Source organism: Pseudophryne corroboree, chromosome 7 (assembly GCF_028390025.1).
Source record: "Pseudophryne corroboree isolate aPseCor3 chromosome 7, aPseCor3.hap2, whole genome shotgun sequence".
Lineage (NCBI taxonomy): Eukaryota > Metazoa > Chordata > Amphibia > Anura > Myobatrachidae > Pseudophryne > Pseudophryne corroboree.
Window position 1 is genome coordinate 502,426,950 of NC_086450.1, and position 27,590 is coordinate 502,454,539.

At 47.3% G+C, this 27,590-nt stretch overlaps 1 protein-coding gene across 1 annotated transcript in view; it reads right to left on the reverse strand.

Annotated features, from left to right (window-relative positions):
* LOC134945797 (sulfotransferase 1 family member D1-like) overlaps positions 1-20,639 on the reverse strand; it is an 81,207-nt gene extending 60,568 nt beyond the window's left edge. Inside the window, exons 1-2 of the mRNA XM_063935303.1 lie at positions 20,133-20,639; positions 12,995-13,157 (exon numbers count right to left, since the gene is read on the reverse strand). Of these exons, the coding sequence (XP_063791373.1) occupies positions 12,995-13,127 (133 nt within the window). The 5' untranslated portion in view covers positions 13,128-13,157; positions 20,133-20,639. The remainder of the gene's footprint in view (positions 1-12,994; positions 13,158-20,132) is intronic.
* Between the last annotated feature and the right edge of the window lie 6,951 nt (positions 20,640-27,590).

The window sequence follows — 27,590 nt, forward strand, 5'->3', positions numbered from 1 at the left end:
CAAATCTCTAGTGGAGCTCCCAGAATCTGGAAGAGCGGACAAGTCTCCCGGACCACCCTTGTGGCTGACCGGTGCCGCCCATTTCCCAAGTGAAGAGAGCAGTCGGGGCGGAATGATGTAACTTACATCATTATAGCCCCACCACTGCTTTACAAAGCCCATTGACAAATGCAGGGGGGATTCCAGTTGCCCAGAACCCCCCCCCTCCCTTCGGTATGAGAATCTTGTTAGTGGCTTACCATGATCATTGGGCCTGCATATGTCTGACGTACTGTAATACATACACAGCACTGTGGTTGGGGCATACTATAGCTTGTTACATGCTAATTATGGTGACAATCACTGTAAGATCAAACATTTGGAAACCCCCGCTCCAGAAAACCTGCATTTGCCCCTGATGCCAGTTATCATGGCATTGTATAGCAAGGGTGGGACCATGATGATGTGATTGTGCCATCATGTCCCTGCCATGCCCATCAACCTTGCCGACTTGGCTGCTCCCTCTCAGAGCGGGCAGCCAAAATAAGTTCATGTGTGTATTGCAGGTGCTGTTGAACAGGAAGGGTTTAAATAGGAGCTGCAGGTCGCAGATTGGCTGCCAGGGTCAGCTGAGCTAAGGAAGCATTCTGACTGGAGGAGATGCGGTCAGCTGACAAGATCCAAGTCTAGTCAAGATACTAGTCACCGCCCGGCGCCCATTAGCACCATCACTTTTCCCCTGCATTTCTTATAACATCAATCTCAGCAGCTCCTTTGTACGTACACTCTGTGTAGTGCTGAAAGGATATGCCCCTATATTCTTTAACCCTCGATGTGATGGCCTCTCAGACGTCCGTGAGTGTAAACCTTTAGCCACAAGTTACATGCACAACACAAGCAGTAAAGATTCACACTGTTTATTGTTCGTTTAACAAAAGTATATAAAAGAAAGGATTTAGGGCGTGTATATCCCAAGTCAATAACTAATTGGACAGAACACAAAAAGGGGCTAACATAACATGATTGGCTAGGAACTGCCGCAGTGGAAGGATATGCATATATGGGCAAGTTTGTATTTCAAATAGGGAGGTTGTTCACACGGTATAAGAAAAAGATAAGAGACAAGGACAGTAGCAAGGAATGTGCTGGAACATTAAGTTCTATAACACAAGCAATTCTATGACATTGAAGCAGAGACGAGCTTTAACCCTTTCAATCCCCTCTTAGAATCATTATTGTTATACTATATGATTCTTGCAAAGCTTACGTCTTTCTGCACACCAATGGCGCAATTTTTAGCCTGAGCGGGAGTTGCAGTAATTGTTGGGCATTTTAAGAAGGGTTAATCGTTGGGTTAATGATGTTCCGTGTTTATCCTTTTCATCTAAGGCTTCAGCGGGCTTATAGCCCCATGGGGTACCTGTGTTCCAGGCAGCCGCGGACCATGAGCTGCAATCATTTCCCCAGTTATGGCCTGTAACGCAAATATAGGGTACCTCGGGGCTTAGGTTGTCTGTGGTGTCAGCGCGGATCTGGTAGTCAACAGACTTTTGGACAGCAGCTAGTTGGGGGAATTGGAAATAATCTAGGTATGTGGTGGAAGAGTTATACCATAGTGTCAGTTTCCCTTATTCTGAGTTATATCAACCTCAGTCATTGAGAGGGGAAAATGGGCCAGTAGGGCTATCAAGATAGTCCCCAGGGTAAAGATAGGGGGCAGGTTCTTCATCGTTTTCTGTTCTTCTGTCTTCGCTAGGTGGGAGGTCAGGGCTGTCTGCCCCGGTTCGTACCTCACTGGAATCACTTGCTTCCCTCTCTAGGTCTGGTCTAGGAACCTTTTTTACTCGGGATGCATGGATCCAGGTAGGACTTTCCTCTGTCAGGACTGCTGTTCGGGTAACTGCTACGACCTCTGTCTCTGGACCATAGGTGAAGTCTCCTGGGCTCTTGTTCCTGGGGAGCACCTTCACCACGACTCTGTCTCCGACTTTAAAGGGGTGTGTAGGTTCCTGTGGATTCAAAGGGTTTTTACAAACAACCTCATGTTCAATTTCATTCAGTTTTGTTATCAGGGACCTGACATACTCTTCTCTGATGAGTTCTAGATCTCCTTCCTGTATTACTAGTGGTTTCTTAGCCCAGGGTGTAGGAAAAGGGTCTACCCATTAGTATTTCAAAGGGTGAGTATCCTAGAGTTTTCTGTGGGGTATTCTGATTTCTGCTAGGATAATGGGAAGGACCTGCTTCCACTTGTGGAAGGTACCTCCTGTGGCCTTCCTTAGTTTGTCTTTGAGGGTCCTATTCATTCTTCCTACGACCCCTGAACTCTGCAGGTGGTACGGGATGTGAAACTTCCACTCCACCTGCAGAGCTTTTACTAAGGCCTGTGTGATTTTGGCTGTAAAGGCTGAGCCTTTATCACTATTTATTTGCAGGGGGCACCCCCATCTAGGGATGATTTTCTGTGTTAGGATTCTTGCTACTATCTTGGCATCCTCTGACTTAGTTAGGAATACTTCTGGCCAGCGAGATAACATATCTACAATGACCAGGGCATATTCTTGTTTACCTGTACCAGGGATATGGGTAAAATCAATTTGTAAGTGTGTAAAAGGGGTGGTGGGGTATTCAAGATGCTGGTGTTTAGCTTTATTAGGGTTGTTCCTGAGGCAAGTGATGCATCTGCTAACATACTGGTCCACAAGTGATTCGGCATTAGTAACATAAAAATCATTGGTTAGTAGGAGGAGTGTTGTGGCTTCACCACGGTGACCAACACCACGGCACTGGGCAACGAGCAAAGGGGCACTGGACTGGGGTATACAGGGTTTCCCCTCTTTGCAGATTAATCCTGATTTAGGATTTTTTCTGCAGAATTGGGTAAGTCCAGTCGGAGAGATCAGTATTAGTCGCAGCAGCTTGAAGTTGAGTGAGCAGATGGACGTTGTCAAGGGAGGGACATGCTCTAGTGAGTGCAATGAGTTCTGCAGCTTGCGCGGACTGATAAGGTATTGGTAGGGTTTCCAACACAGTGTCAGGGAGGGTGACAATGGCATAGCCAGCCTGGTATGTATTGTCATTGGGCCTACTACAGGAGCCGTCAACAAAAACTATGTCTGCGCCTGGTATGGGAACGGGAGACATGTCAAGTCTGGGAGAAGTTTCAGCTTCAATGGAAGCAGCACAGTCATGTAGGTCGGGTGGTTCATCCTCGGGACCTTTCAAGCCTAAAAGGGCATTGAGAATGGGTGCAGGGCCAGAAGAACTAGCAGTGTACTTGATGGTAAGGGTAGGGTTACTCAAAAGGAGTACTTCATATCCACTAAGGCGTTGTGCTGACATGTGCTGTGTGTGTAAGCCTTTAAGTATTGCCAGGACATCATGTGTGGTGTGGAGTACTGTGATGTGGCCTAAAGTGAGGGTAGTGGCCATTTCTGCAACCATTGCACAGGCTGCCAAAGCCCTGAGGCAGGCAGGCATACCTTGCACAGACACTGGCATGACTTTGGAAAAAAAATGCCACGGGGCGCAACTTCCCTCCATGAAACTGTGTGAGCACCCCCGCCATGGTTTTACAATTGTCCCTTGCATATAGATGGAAAGGTAGTACATAATTGGGGAGGCCAAGTGCCGGACTTTTCATCAACATACATTTTAAACTTTCATATGCAGTTAACATTTCTTGTGACCATTGTACAGTTTTAGGTTTGTCCTTCAGTGTGGCTTGTCTCAAAATGTTATCATAATAAGAGCAATCAGAAATCCACTGTCTGCAGTAATTTACCATACCCAGGAAGGACAGTAGTTCCTTCTGGGTAGTTGGGGTGACCAGGCCCAATACAGACTGTATGCGTTGTGGACTGATTTTCCTCTCTCCCTGAGTGAGCACAAAACCTAAGTAATCAACATGCTTTTTACACCATTGCATTTTTGTTTTGGACACCTTGTGTCCACATTCACAAAGCCAGTTTAGTAATGAAACACCATCCTCTCGGCAGGCCTCCTCAGTTTTACTACAGAGCAGCAGATCATCTGCATACTGTAGCAGGACTGAACCATGGTGAGGTTGCCAGGGCCCCAATGTGGCCTGGAGACAACAGGTGCGTCAATAATCTGCACCAGGTAAGTTGTTTACCCTCAAAAGAAAAGGCAAAAAGTAATTGTGTCTGTGAATCTACAGGTATGCTGAAAAAAGGCATTCTTCAAATCAATTACAGAGAAGAACGCAGCATCTGCAGGGATTGCAGAAATGAGTGAGTTTACATCTGGAACAATTGGTGCAATTGGGACAATTAACTGATTGATCGCTCTGAGATCCTGTACAAATCTTATACTGCCATCAGCTTTGGCAACAGGGTTCACAGGAGTACAGTATGGTGATACAATATGTCTGAGAATACCCTGTTGTAAGAATTGCTGTATCATGGGGCGGAGACCTTCTATCTTTTCTGGTGAGAGGAGATACTGCATAGGTCAGAACACAAAACACTGGTTGTTGCACCGCTGTCCACTAAAAAGGGAATTTTACTTCCATTTATAATAAGTGGCAGCAGAGGTGAATCTTTACTATGACGGGTGAGTTGAATAAAGGCTGGGATACCCTCCTCCGGGCCCCGTCAGTGCGCGGGGTCTTTGGAATCTTCCCTGACTGCGGGGTTGGTTCTGTCTGTCAAAGCGTCTGGAGTTCTGATAGTTATGAGTGAGTGCAGGTTTCTTTACATCAAAACACCCTGCAGCCTCTTTCTCATATAAATGTTTTTCTTTTTAAATCTATCGTACTATCAGAAATCCAGGAAGAGACGTTTTGCTTAACAGAAACTATGACAGAAGGTTGTTAATGAAGGTGGAAATGAGTAAGCTTTCTGAGTTAAGCAAAGGTAAGCCAGCGTCATCTGTCCAGCAGTCCTTAAACCTTTTCCAAAACTCAGTAACAGACTCCGAAGGTTTCTGTTTACAAGCTACAGCGACAGGCAAAAAAGCACAGGCAAAGGAGCACGGGTTTTAAAGACTTCCTTCATATGTGTATAGCTGCGTCCTTTGCAAGCTTTGCGCAAATAAGATATACAGCCATCGAGGGTAATAGTGGGCTTGGGACAGTGTTTTACTATTATCTAAACTCTGGGCTACTGGTGCGTTAGGGATAGAGCTAGTGGACGCACCCTCCAGCAGTGGAGTTGGAGGCGATCCCATCTGGTGTGAAAGGGTTACTGCTGCCAAGAGATCTGTGTCCTCAAGCGCAGGATACATTGGAATGCAAGGGGGAGGCGAGAGGGATTTCAAAGATTTACAGTTTATCACTTCTTCGCTTCTGTGCTGTTGGGAACTGACATTTTTGTAATCCTCCATATAGAAAGGGTAATTACTGCCTTCCCGTAGGAATGGGTCCTGTCCTGCTTTCTCTGTCCATCCCGCTAAATTATCCACCCATGGGTTAACTAAGTAATACTCTGAGGTAGAGTTGCGGGCGACATACATCTTGCATGTCTCACCAGGGAGGGGCGGGGGATATGTAGTTTTTTTTACTCTGACTAGAGCCCATTGTCAGACAGTAATATAAATCAACAGTACAACTTTAAAAGAAAATATCTAAAATGTACAACACTCTACTATACATGCATCAGCTAACCAGTTAATTAGTCATTGACAATATCACAATATTATCTGTATAGTGAGAACATGAAATCTTTTGACGTGTACGATACTTACCATTCGTACAAGATGTCAGAAAAATACAGCGTTTTAAACAGGAAGCAGGAAAAGTGTTTGAGTAAAGATATCTGGCAGACGAAAACTTACCAGCCGTCTGGACCAAATATAAGAACTTATCTCACTACAAACATACAAGAATATATAGACGATCAAATCGAGGTATTCTCTACGTTACGTATAGACCCCAGGTCTATTTTAAGTATCCCAGATACTAACGTCACGTTATGTATAGACTCCCAGGTCTATTTTAAGTATCCCAGATACTAACGTCTTTGGAGAGTTGCGCTTGGACCCCTGGTCCCTTCTCAGACGTATCTTTAAGTCCCAGACATTAAAGATGTTTGGTCACGTGTTCCCAGAACACTGACACGGATTCAGCTTCAGTGTATGACCGCAATCCCGTATGGCAAAGACAGACAATAAATTCTCTATCTTACCATCTGGGGACGATCACTGAATCGCGGACGTAGCCCCCACTTGAAAGGATATGCCCCTATATTCTTTAACCCTCGATGTGATGGCCTCTCAGACGTCCGTGAGTGTAAACCTTTAGCCACAAGTTACATGCACAACACAAGCAGTAAAGATTCACACTGTTTATTGTTCGTTTAACAAAAGTATATAAAAGAAAGGATTTAGGGCGTGTATATCCCAAGTCAATAACTAATTGGACAGAACACAAAAAGGGGCTAACATAACATGATTGGCTAGGAACTGCCGCAGTGGAAGGATATGCATATATGGGCAAGTTTGTATTTCAAATAGGGAGGTTGTTCACACGGTATAAGAAAAAGATAAGAGACAAGGACAGTAGCAAGGAATGTGCTGGAACATTAAGTTCTATAACACAAGCAATTCTATGACATTGAAGCAGAGACGAGCTTTAACCCTTTCAAGTGCCTGCGCCATGAGGCTTTTAGGACTTTCAGCGCAGTTGCAAATAATCACTCAAGTGCATGTACATTGGCATCTGCATCTGCGTGTGGGTTCGGTCATCTCCGAATGAGGACCAAGGACTGCCTGGAGGTTCTCTTATCAGCGCTATTCCCTGTGATGTGTAAGAGGTGAACGCTAATGTGATCGCTTAATTTCTCTATCGGAACGCTACTGCGCCTATGTGGCCTGTGCGTGCCTGGCTCCACTGCTGGGGAGGGTTGCCATGGAAACATCTCATAGTAATCTCTACGTAGAGAGTAGCCATAGGCGACAAATGCCATCTGAAGATGACGTTATCTGCTGAGGAAAGGGGCCGGAATGAGCTTGGTAAATTCAGCAATACAGTAAAGCAGTCACGAAACCTAAGTGGCATACTTTTGCGGTGGAAGATGGAGGACTCTGTTATCTGCTACTGACCAACACATAAATGCTGGGGATACCTAATATTTGTGGGTGGATGTGTTCGGGGAAAATCCTGCAAATATTAATTGATAAATAGGCCCCATAGTCATAACTTATCTGACACATAAAAACGTTAAAATTATTAAAATGGAGTGTTTGAAGTGAAGCAATTACCTTTGTCTGGGGCAGCTATACGGAGGCTGCACTGGCTGAGAACATGAATGCACTGTAGGACTGTAGATTTGCTGCAGCCTTAATGTGACGGTGTAATATTATTGTATGATTTACAAACCTTTACTTCAAAAGAAACGTTTCCCAGACTATAACGTCAAATGTACCTTACAGCATGAAGGGGCTGATTCTCTGGTCGCTCTCCATACGGCTGCGGCAGCTACTATCAGGTGAGGATTAATAGATCGTCAGTTTAAAGGTCAACAGTCCTTACGTTGACAGGTATAAGAGATTGGCAGATAAAAAGTCAGCAGTGCTTAAGGTCAACAGGTACAAAAGAACAGCATGAAAATAGTCGACGCAAATGGTCGCCATGCTTCGGACAAGGTGGCTTGTTCACCACAGGTTACTGTTCCCAATAGGATGCTACTAAGACTCTTATCCACTCAATGGTCATCTCCAGACTGGACTACTGTAATCTCCTCCTGACTGGCATTCCTGACAAACACCTCTCTCCACTCCAATCTATCCTCAATGCTGCTGCCCGGCTCATTTTCCTCACCAAACGCACTATGTCCACCTCTCCTCTCCTACAAGCCCTTCACTGGCTCCCCTTCCCTTTCAGAATCCATTTCAAGCTTCTCACACTCACTTACAAAGCCCTCACCCACTCCTCTCCCATCTACATCTCTGACCTTATCTCCCTTTACACTCCCACCCGTCCTCTTCGCTCTGCTAATGCACGCCGACTCTCCTGTCTTCTGATTACTTCCTCCCACTCCTATCTCCAAGATTTCTCACGTGCTGATCCCTTTCTCTGGAATTCCCTACCTCTCCCCCTCAGACTCTCCACCTCTCTACAAAACTTCAAACGGGCCCTTAAGACCCACTTCTTCACCAAACGCAGCCAAATCTCATCCTAACCCTCCGTTCCACGTTCTCTATGTACCCCATCTGTGTCACCCCTGTCTGTCTACCCCTCCCCTTTAGAATGTAAGCTCTCATGAGCAGGGCCCTCGTCCCTCATGTGCTTATCCTTTCTTACTTTAATAATCTTCAACTGCACCACATCCAGCAGTCCTCTGCCATCTGATACTTATTCCAGTGTCATCTGCTGATGTAACTGTTTATTTACCCTGTACTTGTCCTATACTGTCATCAACTGTAACTTGCCGTTTTCCTGTTTGATTATTTATGTACTCTGTAATTGGGCGCTGCGGAACCCTTGTGGCGCCATATAAATAAAGGATAATAAATAATAATAATAGGTGTTCACGTGGATAGTAAATAAAGCATAAGTTGAAAAAACATGTGTCGACCATTTTCATGTTGACCTGTTGAACCTGTCAATTATGTATACAGTGATGATCTATTATCCAAACGCTCTTATAATCATGATAATGCGAGATGTAGGGATGGCCATCAGTGGGTTATCAACGATGGCTACCATCAATTGAGAACCTCGATGGTGGGAAACCATCTGTAAGGGAACAATCAATGGTTTTGATCATCAATGGTCACCCTTAAGTTATTATTTTATTAGTCGCTGGCCAATCAGGGCCTGGGGGCGTGGCTTCAACGGTGTCAGGGGGCAGAGCTATGCTCCGTGTCCTTGACACCCTAAAAGATAAAAAAAAAAATATTTGATAACTCTTCAACATCAATGGCGGGAAACCATCTGGTTCTCCCCCATCGATGGTAAAAGTAATTAACATCGGTCATAGACCATCGATGATTTTGAATCGATGGTTGATGGCCATCCCTAGCAAGATTCCGCCCTTGTATGCCGAGCAGCTGTACGTCTGCCTCTAGAGAGATCAGTCCACAAAACAACTTGTGCTTCGCTTAAAATCAGTTATTCTCAATGTCGGGATGGCGATGTCGGTCATGTGACCTCCGACACCCCAACACCCGGGATCCCATACCCAACCCCTTTATTTGGGCCTAACTGCATTTTTTATGAAATTATGTGGGAGCTTCCCTGATGAAATTACATCACTCTATCTCTCTCCTCCTGCACGTGACTTTACAGGACACGAATATGGTTACAGCAACTTCTTCTCCCCCTCCAGCTCAAACACTAGGCATGTCAAATGACACAGACATACAACTATTCTTACACTCCATCCTTCTCCACCTGCACAGTCTTAAAGCACATTTACAAAAGCACAGTTTGTATTTAACACATATAGGCACACCTGGCCCTTCGCTGGCTGGTGCTTGTAGTTCCACAGCTTCACACATCTCTCCAGAAGCTCGCAACTTAGCATTAATGGAGGAAACACCCCACACAAGGGGTGTAATATGGTATGCCGGCGGCCAGGCTACCAGCGACCAGCATACTGGCGCCGGGAGCCCGACCGCCGGCATACCGACAATGCGGCGAGCGCAAAGGAGCCCCTCTCAGGCTCGCTGCGCTCGCCACGCTGCTGGCACGGTGGCGCGCTACGGGCGCCACGCTATTTTATTCTCCCTCCAGGGGGGTCGTGGACCCCCACGAGGGAGAATAGCTGTCGGTATGCCGGGTGTCGGCAAGTTCACTATTCCTCACTACTGTAAAACTACACTCTCTCTGTCTCCCTGCAAACAGTGCACACATACCTCCAGGGGAGTAGCCAGAACTTTGTGGGCCCCATAGCAACATTTTGGAGCGTCCCCCGTCCCAATGCTTCTAGAGAGACACTTCTCTGCAGCAGTTGTTAATGTTATGCCATATAATAGTGCCCTAGTTCATTTTATGAACCACAGTAGAGCCTTCTTTAATATTATGCCCCATAGCAGCGCCCTAGTTTATTTTATGAATCGTAGTCGTGCTTAAGGTCACCCTATGTCACATTTCAGAGCTGCCAGTACACATTATGCCGCACAGTACCCCCAATTCACATCATGATATATAGTGCTCCCTGTTCATATTGTGCCTCATTACTGAGCCTCAGTTCATTTTATACCACACTACAATGAGCAGGTCCAGGGGCATACCTAAATATATTGCAGGCCCCAAGGAAAAAGTGTGAAAGGACCCCAAGTACCACCCAACGGGAAAAAAATTATATAACACATGTAACTGTGACAGGGAAGGTGGCCCCTCTCAGCTCCGGGACCCATAGCAGCTGCACTCCCTGCACCTATGGTAGCTACACCCTGTATATAACACATGTAAGTGTGACAGGGAAGGTGGCCCCTCTCAGCTCCGGGCCCCATAGCAGCTGCACTCCCTGCACCTATGTTAGCTACACCCCTGTATATAGCACATGTAATTGTGACAGAGAAGGTGGCCCCTCTCAGCTCTGGCCCCATAGCAGCTGCACTCCCTGCTCCTATGGTAGCTACACCCTGTATATAACACATGTAACTGTGACAGGGAAGGTGGCTCCTCTCAGCTCTGGGCCCCATAGCAGCTGCACTCCCTGCACCTATGGTAGCTACACCCTGTATATAACACATGTAACTGTGACAGGGAAGGTGGCCCCTCTCAGCTCTGGGCCCCATAGCAGCTGCACTCCCTGCACCTATGGAAGCTACGCCCTTGTATATAACACATGTAACTGTGACAGGGAAGGTGGCTCCTCTCAGCTCTGGGCCCCATAGCGGCTGCACTCCCTGCACCTATGGTAGCTACACCCTGTATATAACACATGTAACTGTGACAGGGAAGGTGGCCCCTCTCAGCTCTGGGCCCCATAGCAGCTGCACTCCCTGCACCTATGGTAGCTACACCCTTGTATATAACACATGTAACTCTGACAGGGAAGGTGGCTCCTCTCAGCTCTGGGCCCCATAGCAGCTGCACTCCCTGCACCTATGGTAGCTACACCCTGTATATAACACATGTAACTGTGACAGTGAAGGTGGCCCCTCTCAGCTCTGGGCCCCATAGCAGCTGCACTCCCTGCACCTATGGTAGCTACACCCTTGTATATAACACATGTAACTGTGACAGGGAAGGTGGCTCCTCTCAGCTCTGGGCCCCATAGCAGCTGCACTTCCTGCACCTATGGTAGCTACACCCTGTATATAGCACATGTAACTGTGACAGGGAAGGTGACTCCTCTCAGCTCTGGGCCCCATAGCAGCTGCATTCCCTGCATCTATGGTAGCTACGCCCTGTATGTCCCACGGTAGTGGTTGGGGTTGCAGTTGGGGGAGCACACACTGCTTCTCTGTATAGCAGTGGGTAGCAGCAGGAGAATAGATGCTGGGTACATGCGCCTGGCCTCTTTTCACAGTGTACAGGGAGTGTGGGGGAAGCCCAGTATCTCTGATAGTGCTGGCCACGCCCCCACAGTAACAGGAAAGGGTTTGCTGTGAAGACCTGCCCCCTTTCCTGAGGCTCCACCTCCTTTCTCACACTGCAGGCTTCTGGCTGCACTTTCTCTCATTCCCTAATCTTTCTCTTTGGTCTCTCTTCTTAGGCATTATATGGGCATCATGGCCACACACTTCTCCCCGGCCGAACTAGCTGCCTGCTCCTCAGCTCCAAGATGTCTGTCCCAAATGAGGGAAACTGCTTCCCTTTTTAGACTATGGTTCCAGTCCTCCTTTAATGCACACTTCCCTACCCTCCTGGAAGCTACGGGAGCCTCACGATTTTTTAGGTAGTCCCCTGCAGCCCCGGAAGGGTAGGTGACTCGCCCACATCACACCCGCTTCACTAAAATATCAGCGGTTGTGTGAAGGAGGTGGGGCTAAAGACACAAATCGTGCCATTTAGCTCGCGCACCCTACCCAGGGACACGCGAATCACGGACAATTTCCCATTTTGGGGGTGGGGCCTAATGACATCACAGTCCAGCCCCCCAAAGTATCCTGCTGTATCTACTCTTCAGGCTTCTCCCATCACATTCCGGATACTGGTAAACCGGACAGCATCATATCCCCCAAACCTATGGTGGATGCGGCTGTTGCAGGAATGGAGGGATCGCCGTCCCTCCTTACATTCGAGCGTAACCTAATATTTGCGGCTAACCCCCGAAAATGGGTGTTTTCGGGGAAGTAGCCACAAATATGGAATGATATAGGTGCCCTTTAATGATGTTTCCTGCAAAACCTTGTCCCTTTTTCATACAAAAAACCTCAGGCATACAGTATCTGCAATACACCGCTGTATTCAGCATCCCTAGAGGGTGTTCCAGTTACCAGTCATTAAAATAGCTGTTATTACATTTCAGATTCTAAACATTTCACTTTGAATTTGCAAAACTCTGGGAATAATGGTGGTCATTCCGAGTTGTTCGCTCGCTAGCACTTTTTAGCAGCCGTGCAAATGCTATGCCGCCGCCCACTGGGAGTGTATTTTAGCTTATCAGAAGTGCGAACGAAAGGATCGCAGAGCGACTGCAAAAAAAAATTTGTGTAGTTTCAGAGTAGCTCAAAACCTACTCAGCGCTTGTGATCACTTCAGCCTATTCAGTTCCGGATTTGACGTCACACACCCGCCCAGCCACGCCTGCGTTTTCCCTGGCACGCCTGCGTTTTCCCAAATACGTCCGTAAAACAGTCAGTTGCCACCCAGAAACACCCACTTCATGTCAATCACTCTGCGGCAACAAGTGCGACTGAAATGCATCACTAGACCCTGTGCAAAACTGCATCGTTCGTTGTGCCCGTACATCGCGGGTGCGCATTGCGCCACATACGCATGCGAAGAACTGACGTTTTTTAGACTGATCGCTGCGCTGCGAACAAATGCAGCTAGCGATCAACTCGGAATGACCCCCAATATCATTCCAAATGATTCTTCTGTTCTTTTTATTATTAACAGACATGACACTCGGTGCAGACGAGAGCCTGGGCTCACCGGACTTAGGGTAGGTGTCTATCAGCAGATCATCTTCTCTGGCCTGGAAAACCTGAACATTCTCCCAGTTTTCTGCGAAGGATCCGGCGACAGGCATGCCGCTCACCAGTTTTGCCGGGGTGCGGACTGACATTGTTCTCAAGTCACACGCGCTGGGGTACACCTGTCAAATGCAATGAAAGAACATTAAAGGGGGTCACAGTCAGCCTTTGTTACTGTACTCAGCTTCACAGGAGATGTAGTAAAAAGATCGTCACACAGCGTCGTCAGGTCACATGTCAACAGGGTTAGATTACATTCTGGAGATTAGAGTTAGGCTACGGGGAGGTTAGGGTTCAGCACTAGAGGGAGAGGTAGGGTTAGGCACTAGAGGGAGAGGTAGGGTTAGGCTACGGGTAGGTTAAGGCTAGCCACTAAAGGTAGAGGTAAGGTTAGGCACTGGAGGGAGAGGTAGGGTTAGGCACTAGAGGTAGAGGTAGGGTTAGGCACTAGAGGGTAGAGGTAGGGTTAGGCACTAGAGGGTAGATGTAGGGTTAGGCACTAGAGGTAGAGGTAGGGTTAGGCACTGGAGGGAGAGGTAGGGTTAGGCACTAGAGGGTAGAGGTAGGGTTAGGCACTAGAGGTAGAGGTAGGGTTAGGCACTGGAGGGAGAGGTAGGGTTAGGCACTAGAGGGTAGAGGTAGGGTTAGGCACTACACGGAGAGGTAGGGTTAGGCACTAGAGGGTAGAGGTAGGGTTAGGCACTAGAGGTAGAGGTAGGGTTAGGCACTAGAGGGTAGAGGTAGGGTTAGGCACTACACGGAGAGGTAGGGTTAGGCTACGGGTAGGTTAAGGTTAGGCACTAGAGGGAGAGGTAGGGTTAGGCTACGGGTAGGTTAAGGTTAGGCACTAGAGGGAGAGGTAGGGTTAGGCTACGGGTAGGTTAAGGTTAGGCACTAGAGGGAGAGGTAGGGTTAGGCTACGGGTAGGTTAAGGTTAGGCACTAGAGGGAGAGGTAGGGTTAGGCTACGGGTAGGTTAAGGTTAGGCACTAGAGGGAGAGGTAGGGTTAGGCTACGGGTAGGTTAAGGTTAGGCACTAGAGGGAGAGGTAGGGTTAGGCTACGGGTAGGTTAAGGTTAGGCACTAGAGGGAGAGGTAGGGTTAGGGTACGGGTAGGTTAAGGTTAGGCACTAGAGGGAGAGGTAGGGTTAGGGTACGGGTAGGTTAAGGTTAGGCACTAGAGGGAGAGGTAGGGTTAGGCTACGGGTAGGTTAAGGTTAGGCACTAGAGGGAGAAGTAGGGTTAGGCTACGGGTAGGTTAAGGTTAGGCACTAGAGGGAGAGGTAGGGTTAGGCTACGGGTAGGTTAAGGTTAGGCACTAGAGGGAGAGGTAGGGTTAGGCTACGGGTAGGTTAAGGTTAGGCACTAGAGGGAGAGGTAGGGTTAGGGTACGGGTAGGTTAAGGTTAGGCACTAGAGGGAGAGGTAGGGTTAGGGTACGGGTAGGTTAAGGTTAGGCACTAGAGGGAGAGGTAGGGTTAGGGTACGGGTAGGTTAAGGTTAGGCACTAGAGGGAGAGGTAGGGTTAGGCTACGGGTAGGTTAAGGTTAGGCACTAGAGGGAGAGGTAGGGATAGGGTTAGTGGAGAAAAACTTACTGGAATGCCAGAGGATCGGATATCTGACATGGAGTGATGGTCACATGACCACCAGGACCTGAAAGACTCCACTGGAGCCGCTGCAGCCACCAGGAGAAGGTACGTCACTGCCGGGCCGCAGGGACAAAATGTTGACATTTTACCATGTAGACATTTCATCACTGTCTCCATGATCAATATCGACGTTATAACTGAAGACATTTTGTACACATCCCCATTAAAGAGGCGAAGATTGTATGGACTTCATGTTAGCAAGATTCATGTATTTTTATTGGGAAAAAATAGCACAATGTGGAACAGAGGAAACATAGTGAGATGTGAGAGGTGGATTGTTCCTCACTGCTGGTGTGTGTGCCCTGTACAGGTCTCTCTCCCCATGCACTGTATCAGTAGCCAGAACAGGTCCCAGCAGCCAGGATCTCACACCTCTTACTGTTGTGTATACAGGCTTGAGGATGTAGAAAAGTTTCTGTGCACACCACTGGATGCCTTACAGCTACAAATAGCCCAGTTCCTTAACCAGTGCAGTGGTTTTATTGAAGAGAAAACAGTTATAGCCGTACTCACTGTTATACACATTGGTAGATGCAGCGGAGTTTGAGGGGAGCAGCCTGTCATACAACTCAACAGCTGGTGAGTGTATGTAGGTATCCAGTAGAGGTGCTGGAACAGCGATTATATATTATTTATAGGGTTTATCAAGCTAAAAGTTGCAGAGACTTATACAACCTGGAAGTTTGCCAAGGAAATATACCTGAAGCATGAGAGATTGTGGAAAGTGACATTAGATCCTGGTGACAGTCAAAACCCAGATGATGTAGAGAGAGCCATAGGTACTATTGGCTTAAGGGTAGAGCAACATGTGTTCTCTATAATACATGATAAAATGTCAGCTAAAGACACGTGGACAGCACTGCAGGCAGTTTACCAGTATGGAGGTGTCATGAGAAGTATAAATTTAAGACTTGCATTGTACAACACCATGTTATGTGAATGCAGCAGTATTAGTGACTATATTGACAAAAGGATGTCTGTTTCTCAGCAACTAATGTCTCTTGAAGTGCAAATAGATTATGAGGAGATTGCTAAAGCAATGTTACATAACTTGATGCCTACGTTTGACTTCCTAGTTGTTGCTTTGTAAGCAAATACAGCAAAATCAACCACAGACAGAGCAAAGTTACTACAGTTCCAGGAATGTGTATCCGGTGTGTACCACTGCATAGAAAAAAATCAGAAAATTCAAGTTCAGATGCTACAATTGTCACAAAATAGGTCACAAAGCATTTGAGTATATGAAAAAGAATGTATCCTTTGCAAAGTAAAAAATGCAACAGCAGATATGAGCCCTGGGTATTACAGATAACTGCAGACAAGATTGCTGGTATTCATGCACAACTATGCATTTCAGCTGCAATGAGGAGTGGTTCACCATGTTAACCAATTGTGAACCTATCATAATCAAAAGGATTGGCAACCAAGTACTTACAGCTACAAAAGTTGAAACAAAGCCAGTTTGAGAGTTGGAGCAATTAAAAAAGTAACAGAGATCCAAGATGTGCTTTACGTACCAGATATGGGAATACATTTTATAGCCATAAGTGTCCTAAAACAGAGAGGCCACAGAGTTCACTTTGCTAAAGGAAAGTGCATTGTGCGAAACAGAAGAGGGACCGTCATAGCTACAGGCACAAGAATGCAGCAATTATGTGTACTGGATAGACAGCCTTATTCTGCTGTGAAAACTGAGTTACAGTCACTGGAACTCTGGCATAGAAGATTTGGTCACAGGAATGACTGTGACTAACACAGGGGAACCCATATGTGAGAGCTGCATATTAGGAAAACAAAATTGTCAGCCATTTCCCAAGCCAGGAAGTAGAGCTACAAAGCCACTTGACATAGTACATTGTGTGGTCCAATAGAAGTAAAGTCAGTAAGTGGATACAGATAATGACACATGTATGTCATCGGAGAGAAATCTGAAGTAGCAAAAGAAGATTGCAGACTACTAGAAACTTGTAGAAAATCAATCACAGTCTCAAGACGCTTAGATCTGACAATGGTGGAGATTACCTAAATAGGGAGGTGGAATATTTTTTATGAAAATATGTGATAGAGCATGTGTTGACCATTGCCTATACTCCTGAGCAAAATGGTGTCAGTGAACAAGAAAACTGTACACTGGTGAAGAAAGCAAGATGTATGCTGAAGGATGCAGGCTTCGACAAACAGTTTTGGGTGGAAGCTGTGTTCACATCAGTTTATCTGAGAAACCATTCTGCTACAGTTGCCCTAAAGGATATAACACCTTTTGAAGTGTGGTCAAAGAGAAAAATCAAGTCTAAAACATCTCAGAATTTTTGGAAGCACAGTCTATGTACACATATCAAAAGAAAGAAGATGCAAGCACGATTCAACATCAGTCAAATGAATCATGCTTGGCTACTGCCATGAAAGAAAAGGTTACAGATAATGGAATCTATGTACCAAGTCTAGAGATGTCATATTCAAAGAACCAGTGCTAGTCAAGGAAAAGCTGGATTTTGATAAGCAGAGCAAGTATGCTTCACATGACATGCCAGCAACCAGAGGCTACCAACGTGGAAGTTCAGCCACAGATATGGTCTTCTGCACGATCAAATATATGCAAGTTACCAAAGAGGTATGATGAAGACTTAGCAAATACTGCATTCAGTGACCCTCAAGATATCCAGAAGCCAAGATCAAAATCTGATTGGTATGAGTCGAAGTCCAAGATAGGCAAAGGGTCTTTGGAAGATTTAAAGGTCACAAGTGAGGAAGACATTCAGAATCGTTAGAGTGACAGCAGTCCTGAGTTTGTGAGTCGAGAGGATGTTAAAGTCGTCCATGCTGTCAGTGAGGGGACCTTGCTTTCCACCAAAAATATAATAACATTTTATAGGGCATATATAGCTCTATCTATCTATCTATCTATCTATCTATCTATCTATCTATCTATCTATCTATCTATCTATCTATCTATCTATCTATCTATCTATCCATCTATCTATCCACATGTTCAAGTTTTATGGTGCAATTGGCCTCAGCCAAGTTTTATAAAACATTGACATAAATGCCTTGCCTGTCCAACTCTAACTAAACAGAAATGTACATGACTGTTCACTAAAAAACATTTGAAAGTGCAGCTTTATCTCCCAGATACTCTACTGTCTCTTTTCCCACAGGCAGTCAGAGACAGTATGACCAGGCTGACAGCCTTTTAGCACCCTCGTGCAGGTGAAATCACTATTTAGCCTGTTGTGAGGCTAAAGGCCCTAAGACCTGAACTGGGCCTGATGGATGGAGCCCGCCCTCACTCTCCATCCATAACCCCAGGAACCTTTAGCCAGCTTTTACCAAAGCCCAAAAGCTGTTAGAAACACAACGTAAACACTTTCCTGGGGTTGTAAAATATGTAGATTAGAAACCTAGAACAAATATGCCTGCCCTCAAACACTATTCCAGCGTTCTTGTCTGTCTCTCTCTCTCTCTCTGTATAATATACATATATTAGAGCCAGTACCTGTTTTGTTTAGAGTTGTACAATAACTAACTTACATTTCCCACTTAGCATTATCAGCATTCCTACCACAGCACCGCTCTATTAGTAAAAGAGATGGCGCATTTATTATTGGTGCAGTAGCCTCACACACTTAACCCACCATCAGTAACAATGGCAATTCTGCTACCTTACGTATTAAATGTACCCCGCACAGAACCGGCCCTAACCAATATGATGCCCTAGGCAAGATTTTGGCTGGTGCCCCCTAGCACCGCTATTAGTTCTGCAGGAGATGCCTGGCATGAGTCAGCTGGCAGCTCTGCTAACGTCGGGCACCTTCTGCTGATTAAAATGATATGCAGCATGCCTATATTCTGTGTGCGATTGTGGCTGTATCTGCATATGAAATGCTACATTACAGTGATTTCCAGGAATACACTGTAACGTAGCATTTTGTATGCAGATACAGCCGCAGTCACACACAGGATATAGGCATGCCGCATATCATTTTAATCAGCAGAAGCTGCTGATGCCCCTAAGCATACCAAATGCCCTAGGCATTTGTCTAGTTTGCCTATGCCTAAGGCCGGCTCTGACTCCGCACCGCTTAGATTAGATTGTAAGCTTACTTGGGAAGGTGCATTTTACCTACTATTAGGTCACGTCACAGTATGCAGATGATACACAACTGTACCTGACCTTTGCTTCAAATACTTAGAAACCAATAACAACCCTACATGGCTGTCTAGCTGAGCTCCAGGAGTGGATGCTCAAGCACTTAGTTCCCTCTGATGATCTGTCAAAAGTCATACATGCAATTGATTAGACTTCTGCAATGCCCTCTAACTTGGTCTCCCAGCAAAAGAATTGCACCGCTTACAGCTGGTACAAAACGCATCTGCCAGGCTATAAACCAACCAGCCCCGTTCTAGCCACATAACACCCATTCACTACTCCCTCCACTGGTTGTCTGTAAGATGGCAAATTGTCTTCAGGATGGGCGTACTGACTTTCAAAGCTCTACAAGACCAGGGCCCAAGGTACCTGACGCAGCTTCTGATTCCAAATTGCCCTGCTCGATTACTGCGATCTGTAGATGAAGGACTTTTAGCAGTACCTAGAATCTCCCGTAACTCATCTGGGGGTTGAGCTTTTATCCATGCGGCTCCGACTCTATGGAACTCACTTCCCCACACAGTGCGAGAGGCCCCAACTATAGAATCCTTCAAAAACAGACTCCAGACTTTCCTGTTCTCACACATTTCACTAATCTCCTTTTAGTATCTCCATGCTCTCTCTATTTTCTGAAAAGCTTTTCTGTACTTCATTGTTTTTGTGCTGTATTATGTTTGTTCTCTCTGTTAAGCGCCTTGAGTCCTATTGTATATAGAGCGCGATATAAAATGATTGTTATTATTATTATGTCATTTTTTTGTGCCATGCTCTCCCTCAATGTACAGTGCTGCACGATATGTCAGCACTTTATTACTAATGGATAATAATGCAATGATATTCTGTAGAAGCAGGGAAGTGCATATTTTAAAGGAATACTGCTGGAATATAGACTTTCTCCTCCATGTTGTTTATCAGAGGGTTAATGTCATATAAATCAGAGACTTCTCTGCACTAGACCAAGCACTATAGAGACTGCGGATTTACCCATCTTATCAAAATGCAAAAAAACTCAGCAATGGGGACCAGAAATCGGGAAAGACTGCTCTGGATCAATGCCAGATTAAAGATATATGCCTATACATTGATGTCTGCTGTGCATGCTCATTTGGTCCTAAACAGCTGTCCACCAGGAGAATGACCTCATTGTGGAGGGAGATATCGGCGAGGGTCCCCAGGCTTCCATCCATCATTATATGCAGTATTATATCCATTATATAAAATGCATACTGCAATACCCTGCAGAGCACAGCCAGTTCCCCCCTCCCCATGTGCATGAGTGGAATAATTATAACCAGACTTACCAGCAGTTGCAGAGGTGATAACCGGGACTGTGAGTGACCCGTATACAGCCCAGCTCTGACCTTAGTGAGGGCACGCTGACCTGCGGCTCGGTTTGCAGTCCTTTACCTTCCTCAGACCTTTACTGCACGCAGACCTGCGGCTCGGTTTGCAGTCCTTTACCTTCCTCAGACCTTTACTGCACGCAGACCTGCGGCTCGGTTTGCAGTCCTTTACCTTCCTCAGACCTTTACTGCACGCAGACCTGCGGCTCGGTTTGCAGACCTTTACCTTCCTCAGACCTTTACTGCACGCAGACCTGCGGCTCGGTTTGCAGACCTTTACCTTCCTCAGACCTTTACTGCACGCAGACCTGCGGCTCGGTTTGCAGACCTTTACCTTCCTCAGGCACCTGTGCTTTCCTATAATGTGTTACATGTGATACTGTGGCATCTGCCGCAGTGACACGTAACACACTAGAGTCAGGCAAGGATTCTGGCCCACGGCGCTCAGCAGGGATCTGCAGTCACATAGCGTTACTGTATAATAAAGTTTGGGGATTAAGTTTGATTTACTCTTATAATAGTTGCACCCTGTGAGGGAGGGGCAGAAGCTGCAATCAGGGGGTGGAGATACACAGCGTGGAACAATTAACCCCTTTATGCCGCAGGGCAGGATCCATATTTAGTTTTCTAGTGTAGGACCTACATCCCTGCTGCTAGCTCACGTCTCATTAATGTAGAATATAGATGTCTGCACAGTCATAACAAGACATTTTAGGCTCATACTCTGAGAACCAGGACTGTATGACAATAGTGGGGCCCCAACGGTAACAAGGAAAAGTCCACATACTTTTTTGTTATTGTAGTGTTATAACAGGCACGTTATAAAGTTTTTGGAATTGTCTGCGGGAACTGGCGCCATCCTATTGAAAGGAGGTCCGGCTTAGAGGGGTCTCGATCCTTCCACCGTCTCTGTCACTCGCTCTGCACATGCATGATCTCAGCTCACACCTGTGCGGTAACACTACCAGAAGGAACTCAGCAATGCAGACTTGCGCTGGTGCTAATTAGTGGGGAAAGTAGCAGTGGTAGGGTTTGTGGCGCAGGAGCTTTGGGAAAAGTAGTAGTGGTAGGGTTGTGGCACAGCAGCTTCGGGGAAAGTAGTAGTGGTAGGGTTTGTGGCACAGCAGCATCTGGGAAAGTAGTAGTGGTAGGGTTTGTGGCACATCAGCTTCGGGGAAAGTAGTAGTGGTAGGGTTTGTGGCACAGCAGCATTTGGGAAAGTAGTAGTAGTAGGGTTTGCGGTACAGCAGCTTTAGGGAAAGTAGTAGTGGTAGGGCTTGTGGCGCAGCATCTTCGGGGAAACTAGCAGTGGCACAGATTGTGGCACAGCAGCTTTGGGAAAGTAGCAGTGGTAGGGTTTGTGGCACAGCAGCATCTGGGAAAGTAGTAGTGGTTGGGTTTGTGGCACAGCAGCGTCTGGGAAAGTAGTAGTAGTAGGGTTTGTGGCACAGCAGCTTCGGGGAAAGTAATAGTGGTAGGTTTTGTGGTGGTGCAGCGTCTTCGGGGGAAACTAGCCGTGGTACAGGTTGCGGGACAGCAGCTTTGGGGAATGTTGTAGTGGTAGGGTTGTGGCACAGCAGCTTCGGGGAAAGTAGCAGTGATACGGGGGAAAGTAGCAGTGGTAGGGTTTGTGGCACAGCAGCTTCGGGGAAAGTAGTAGTTGTAGGGTTTGTGACGCAGGAGCTTTGGGAAAAGTAGTAGTGGTAGGGTTTGTGACACAGCAGCTTCGGGGAAAGTAGTAGTTGTAGGGTTTGTGGCACAGCAGCTTCGGGGAAACTAGCAGTGATACAGTTTGTGGCAGAGCAGCTTCGGGGAAAATAGCAGTGGTAGGGTTTGTGGCACAGCAGCTTCTGGGAAAGTAGTAGTGGTAGGGTTTGTGGAACAGCAGCTTTGGGGAAAGTAGTGGTAGTGTTTGTGGCGCAGCACCTTTGGGGAAACTAGCAGTAGTAGGGTTTGTGGCACAGCAGCTACGGGTAAAGTAGCAGTGGTAGGGTTTGTGGTACAACAGCTTCAGGGAAAGTAGTAGTGGTAGGGTTTGTGGCACAGCAGCTTTGGGGAAAGTAGTGGTAGTGTTTGTGGTGATGCAGCTTTGGGGAAAGTAGCAGTGGTAGGGTTTGTGGCGCAGCAGCTTTGGGGAAAGTAGTAGTCGTAGAGTTTGTGGCACAGCAGCTTTGGGGAAACTAGCAGTAGCACAGATTGTGGCACAGCAGCTTTGGGAAAGTAGCAGTGGTAGGGTTTGTGGCACAGCAGCATCTGGGAAAGTAGTAGTGGTCGGGTTTGTGGCACAGCAGCGTCTGGGAAAGTAGTAGTAGTAGGGTTTGTGGCACAGCAGCTTCGGGGAAAGTAATAGTGGTAGGTTTTGTGGTGGTGCAGCGTCTTCGGGGAAACTAGCAGTGGTACAGGTTGCGGGACAGCAGCTTTGGGGAATGTTGTAGTGGTAGGGTTGTGGCACAGCAGCTTTGGGGGAAAGTAGCAGTGATACGGGGGAAAGTAGCAGTGGTAGGGTTTGTGGCACAGCAGCTTCGGGGAAAGTAGTAGTTGTAGGGTTTGTGACGCAGTAGCTTTGGGAAAAGTAGTAGTGGTAGGGTTTGTGACACAGCAGCTTCGGGGAAAGTAGTAGTTGTAGGGTTTGTGGCACAGCAGCTTCGGGGAAACTAGCAGTGATACAGTTTGTGGCAGAGCAGCTTCGGGGAAAATAGCAGTGGTAGGGTTTGTGGCACAGCAGCTTCTGGGAAAGTAGTAGTGGTAGGGTTTGTGGAACAGCAGCTTTGGGGAAAGTAGTGGTAGTGTTTGTGGCGCAGCACCTTTGGGGAAACTAGCAGTAGTAGGGTTTGTGGCACAGCAGCTTCGGGTAAAGTAGCAGTGGTAGGGTTTGTGGTACAACAGCTTCAGGGAAAGTAGTAGTGGTAGGGTTTGTGGCACAGCAGCTTTGGGGAAAGTAGTGGTAGTGTTTGTGGTGATGCAGCTTTGGGGAAAGTAGCAGTGGTAGGGTTTGTGGCACAGCAGCTTTGGGGAAAGTAGTGGTAGTGTTTGTGGCACAGCACCTTTGGGGAAAGTAGCAGTAGTAGGGTTTGTGGCACAGCAGCTACGGGTAAAGTAGTGGTAGTGTTTGTGGTGATGCAGCTTTGGGGAAAGTAGCAGTGGTAGGGTTTGTGGCGCAGCAGCTTTGGGGAAAGTAGTAGTCGTAGAGTTTGTGGCACAGCAGCTTTGGGGAAACTAGCAGTAGCACAGATTGTGGCACAGCAGCTTTGGGAAAGTAGCAGTGGTAGGGTTTGTGGCACAGCAGCATCTGGGAAAGTAGTAGTGGTCGGGTTTGTGGCACAGCAGCGTCTGGGAAAGTAGTAGTAGTAGGGTTTGTGGCACAGCAGCTTCGGGGAAAGTAATAGTGGTAGGTTTTGTGGTGGTGCAGCGTCTTCGGGGAAACTAGCAGTGGTACAGGTTGCGGGACAGCAGCTTTGGGGAATGTTGTAGTGGTAGGGTTGTGGCACAGCAGCTTTGGGGGAAAGTAGCAGTGATACGGGGGAAAGTAGCAGTGGTAGGGTTTGTGGCACAGCAGCTTCGGGGAAAGTAGTAGTTGTAGGGTTTGTGACGCAGTAGCTTTGGGAAAAGTAGTAGTGGTAGGGTTTGTGACACAGCAGCTTCGGGGAAAGTAGTAGTTGTAGGGTTTGTGGCACAGCAGCTTCGGGGAAACTAGCAGTGATACAGTTTGTGGCAGAGCAGCTTCGGGGAAAATAGCAGTGGTAGGGTTTGTGGCACAGCAGCTTCTGGGAAAGTAGTAGTGGTAGGGTTTGTGGAACAGCAGCTTTGGGGAAAGTAGTGGTAGTGTTTGTGGCGCAGCACCTTTGGGGAAACTAGCAGTAGTAGGGTTTGTGGCACAGCAGCTTCGGGTAAAGTAGCAGTGGTAGGGTTTGTGGTACAACAGCTTCAGGGAAAGTAGTAGTGGTAGGGTTTGTGGCACAGCAGCTTTGGGGAAAGTAGTGGTAGTGTTTGTGGTGATGCAGCTTTGGGGAAAGTAGCAGTGGTAGGGTTTGTGGCACAGCAGCTTTGGGGAAAGTAGTGGTAGTGTTTGTGGCACAGCACCTTTGGGGAAAGTAGCAGTAGTAGGGTTTGTGGCACAGCAGCTACGGGTAAAGTAGTGGTAGTGTTTGTGGTGATGCAGCTTTGGGGAAAGTAGCAGTGGTAGGGTTTGTGGCGCAGCAGCTTTGGGGAAAGTAGTAGTCGTAGAGTTTGTGGCACAGCAGCTTTGGGGAAACTAGCAGTAGCACAGATTGTGGCACAGCAGCTTTGGGAAAGTAGCAGTGGTAGGGTTTGTGGCACAGCAGCATCTGGGAAAGTAGTAGTGGTCGGGTTTGTGGCACAGCAGCGTCTGGGAAAGTAGTAGTAGTAGGGTTTGTGGCACAGCAGCTTCGGGGAAAGTAATAGTGGTAGGTTTTGTGGTGGTGCAGCGTCTTCGGGGAAACTAGCAGTGGTACAGGTTGCGGGACAGCAGCTTTGGGGAATGTTGTAGTGGTAGGGTTGTGGCACAGCAGCTTTGGGGGAAAGTAGCAGTGATACGGGGGAAAGTAGCAGTGGTAGGGTTTGTGGCACAGCAGCTTCGGGGAAAGTAGTAGTTGTAGGGTTTGTGACGCAGTAGCTTTGGGAAAAGTAGTAGTGGTAGGGTTTGTGACACAGCAGCTTCGGGGAAAGTAGTAGTTGTAGGGTTTGTGGCACAGCAGCTTCGGGGAAACTAGCAGTGATACAGTTTGTGGCAGAGCAGCTTCGGGGAAAATAGCAGTGGTAGGGTTTGTGGCACAGCAGCTTCTGGGAAAGTAGTAGTGGTAGGGTTTGTGGAACAGCAGCTTTGGGGAAAGTAGTGGTAGTGTTTGTGGCGCAGCACCTTTGGGGAAACTAGCAGTAGTAGGGTTTGTGGCACAGCAGCTTCGGGTAAAGTAGCAGTGGTAGGGTTTGTGGTACAACAGCTTCAGGGAAAGTAGTAGTGGTAGGGTTTGTGGCACAGCAGCTTTGGGGAAAGTAGTGGTAGTGTTTGTGGTGATGCAGCTTCAGGGAAAGTAGTAGTGGTAGGGTTTGTGGCGCAGCAGCTTTGGGGAAAGTAGTAGTCGTAGAGTTTGTGGCACAGCAGCTTTTTGGAGCATCTGTCCTAGCCCCTGATCAGTACTGAAATGCTCTGGTGCGATGGTTCTTGCCACCGCATACCGTGGTGTGTTAGATGCCTAATTTATATGGGACCGTCATAAATTAGAAAAAATAAGCCCCCAAAACTGTTCCCCGTTAGCTGAGGGGGTTAATGTTAGCAATGGGGATGCAGATAACCATTGTAAACTCCCCAGTCCATAACTTATCAGCCAGGGAGAGATGAGAGGGGAGGCCCCACTGCCTGTCCATCTGACCTCCATCCAGATCTCCCCAGGGTCCACTCCTCATAGTCACAGTTGGACCACTGAGTGGTGTGGCGGTTGTTGCCGGCTGTGGGGCCCTTAACCACTTAACTGACAATTTCCCCCCAAAAAAACACGCTCAGAAATGTGTTTTCTCTAGCATCCATAAGGGATACTGGGGACAGATTAGTACAATGGGGGTATAGACGGGTCCAAAGGAGCCAGTGCCCTTTAAATTTCTTCCACTGGGTGTGCTGGCTCCTCCCCTTTATGCCCTCTCCCACAGGCAGTTTAGAAAAAAGTGCCCTCAGGAGAGGATGCACACTCTGAAGCTTTTCTTCAATTTCATTTAAACTTTTACTTATTTTGGTATGCTGTTTGGGCAACAGCATTCCTGCACCGTGGGAGTTGGGGGGGGGAGACGGCCACCGGCCTCATGAGGTGCAGAGCAGCTTCTCCGCTGCAGGACCACCATCCTGAGGGACTGTTTGTTCAGCGGGGCACTGCGCCTTAGCTGTCGCAGCCGCAGCATGCCGCATACCCCTGATAGAGCCTGAAGGTGATCGTCGTGGTGAGTACAAACCGGGGGCCCTGATAGGGGGGCCCCCTGATTCATTGTGTGGCAGAAGCGTGGGTGAGGCGTACGGGTCCCTCCTGGGGGAGGACCCACTGGTGCCCCTGCGTGAGACTGGCGGGAGGCGTGTTGTACCAAGCATTATGTGAGGCTACACAGCCTGTGGAGACACAGCCAGTATAAAACTTATTAGTAGCTCTGGCGTCATACTGGTGGCGGCGGAGCTACCTCAGAGCGGGCTCAGCAGCAATTTGGCGCCTTCTCTGCATAAGCAGCAGCAGCCGCCTCATACAGCTCCTCCAAACGGTCACAGGATCACTGGGTACCGGGTGTAGAGGGGAGAGCCGCTATTAGTGCACAGTTTACATTCCGCTGGGGAATTTTCTGTACAGCAGTATATAACTGTTATATATTACTACATAAAACGCTGACAGCCTCACTGGGGCTGTACAGCGTTGGGTGTGCTGGTGTCCTCTCTTCTGTGTCTCCTCTCATATGCAATAGGGCAGGCTTGTATTGTACTCAGTCAGTCTGTGTTGTATGTGTATTGTTTCTGTCTTTCATTATGGTGAAACAGAAGTCATGCAATGTGTGTAATGCCAGATTCTCCCCTATTTCATCTGACTCCATATCCTGTGAGCAGTGTAGTCAGTCATCACAAAATACTGATAACAACATGGGGGAGAGTCCAGAGCCTTCCTGGCAGGGGGCTATAAAAACTATGATGTCGGATATGTCATCTCAGCTCACTGTCAACGCCAAGGGAAAAAAAAAAGGACTGCAACAAGCAGTGGCTAACCTAGCTGCCAAGGCTGATGCTTCCCATCCCCCGCTGTCTACTACAGGTGCACAAAAACCTGCTTTACCTGCAATCCTATCAGATTCTGATGATGATGTACAGGTGGATGGGGATGATGGGGATCCCATTAGTGGGAATTGCACCCCTACACAGGGTATCGAACCCCTCATATTGGCTATACGGGATGTGTTAAAGCTCCCCCTGGAGGACGCTACTGATCAGCAGTCATTTTTCCTCCCTCAAGACAAACTGACAGTCACTTTTCCTGATTCCAAGGAATTGGATGATTTATTTAAATTAGCCTGGAAAAATCCAGGTAAAAAATATCAGGTGTCCAAAAGGTTTTTAAATACCTTCCCATTTGCCCCTGAAGGCAGGAAATTCTGGGAAGATTTTCCAGCAGTAGACGTCTCAGTCTCTCGCCTTTCTAAAAAGGCAGTGCTCCCTGCTCTGGGCTCTTTTACGGGGCATAGGAAAATAGAGACCACTCTAAAATCTATCTACACTGCTGCAAGTGTAGCTCAAAGACCGGTCATTGCTGGTTGCTGGATGACACATGCCATTTATACATGGGCTACTCAGATTCAGGAGGGTCTTTCAGGTGATATGATCTTAGTTACTACTGTCACTTTCCTAAAACACATTCAGGATACGACAAGAGTCCTCTG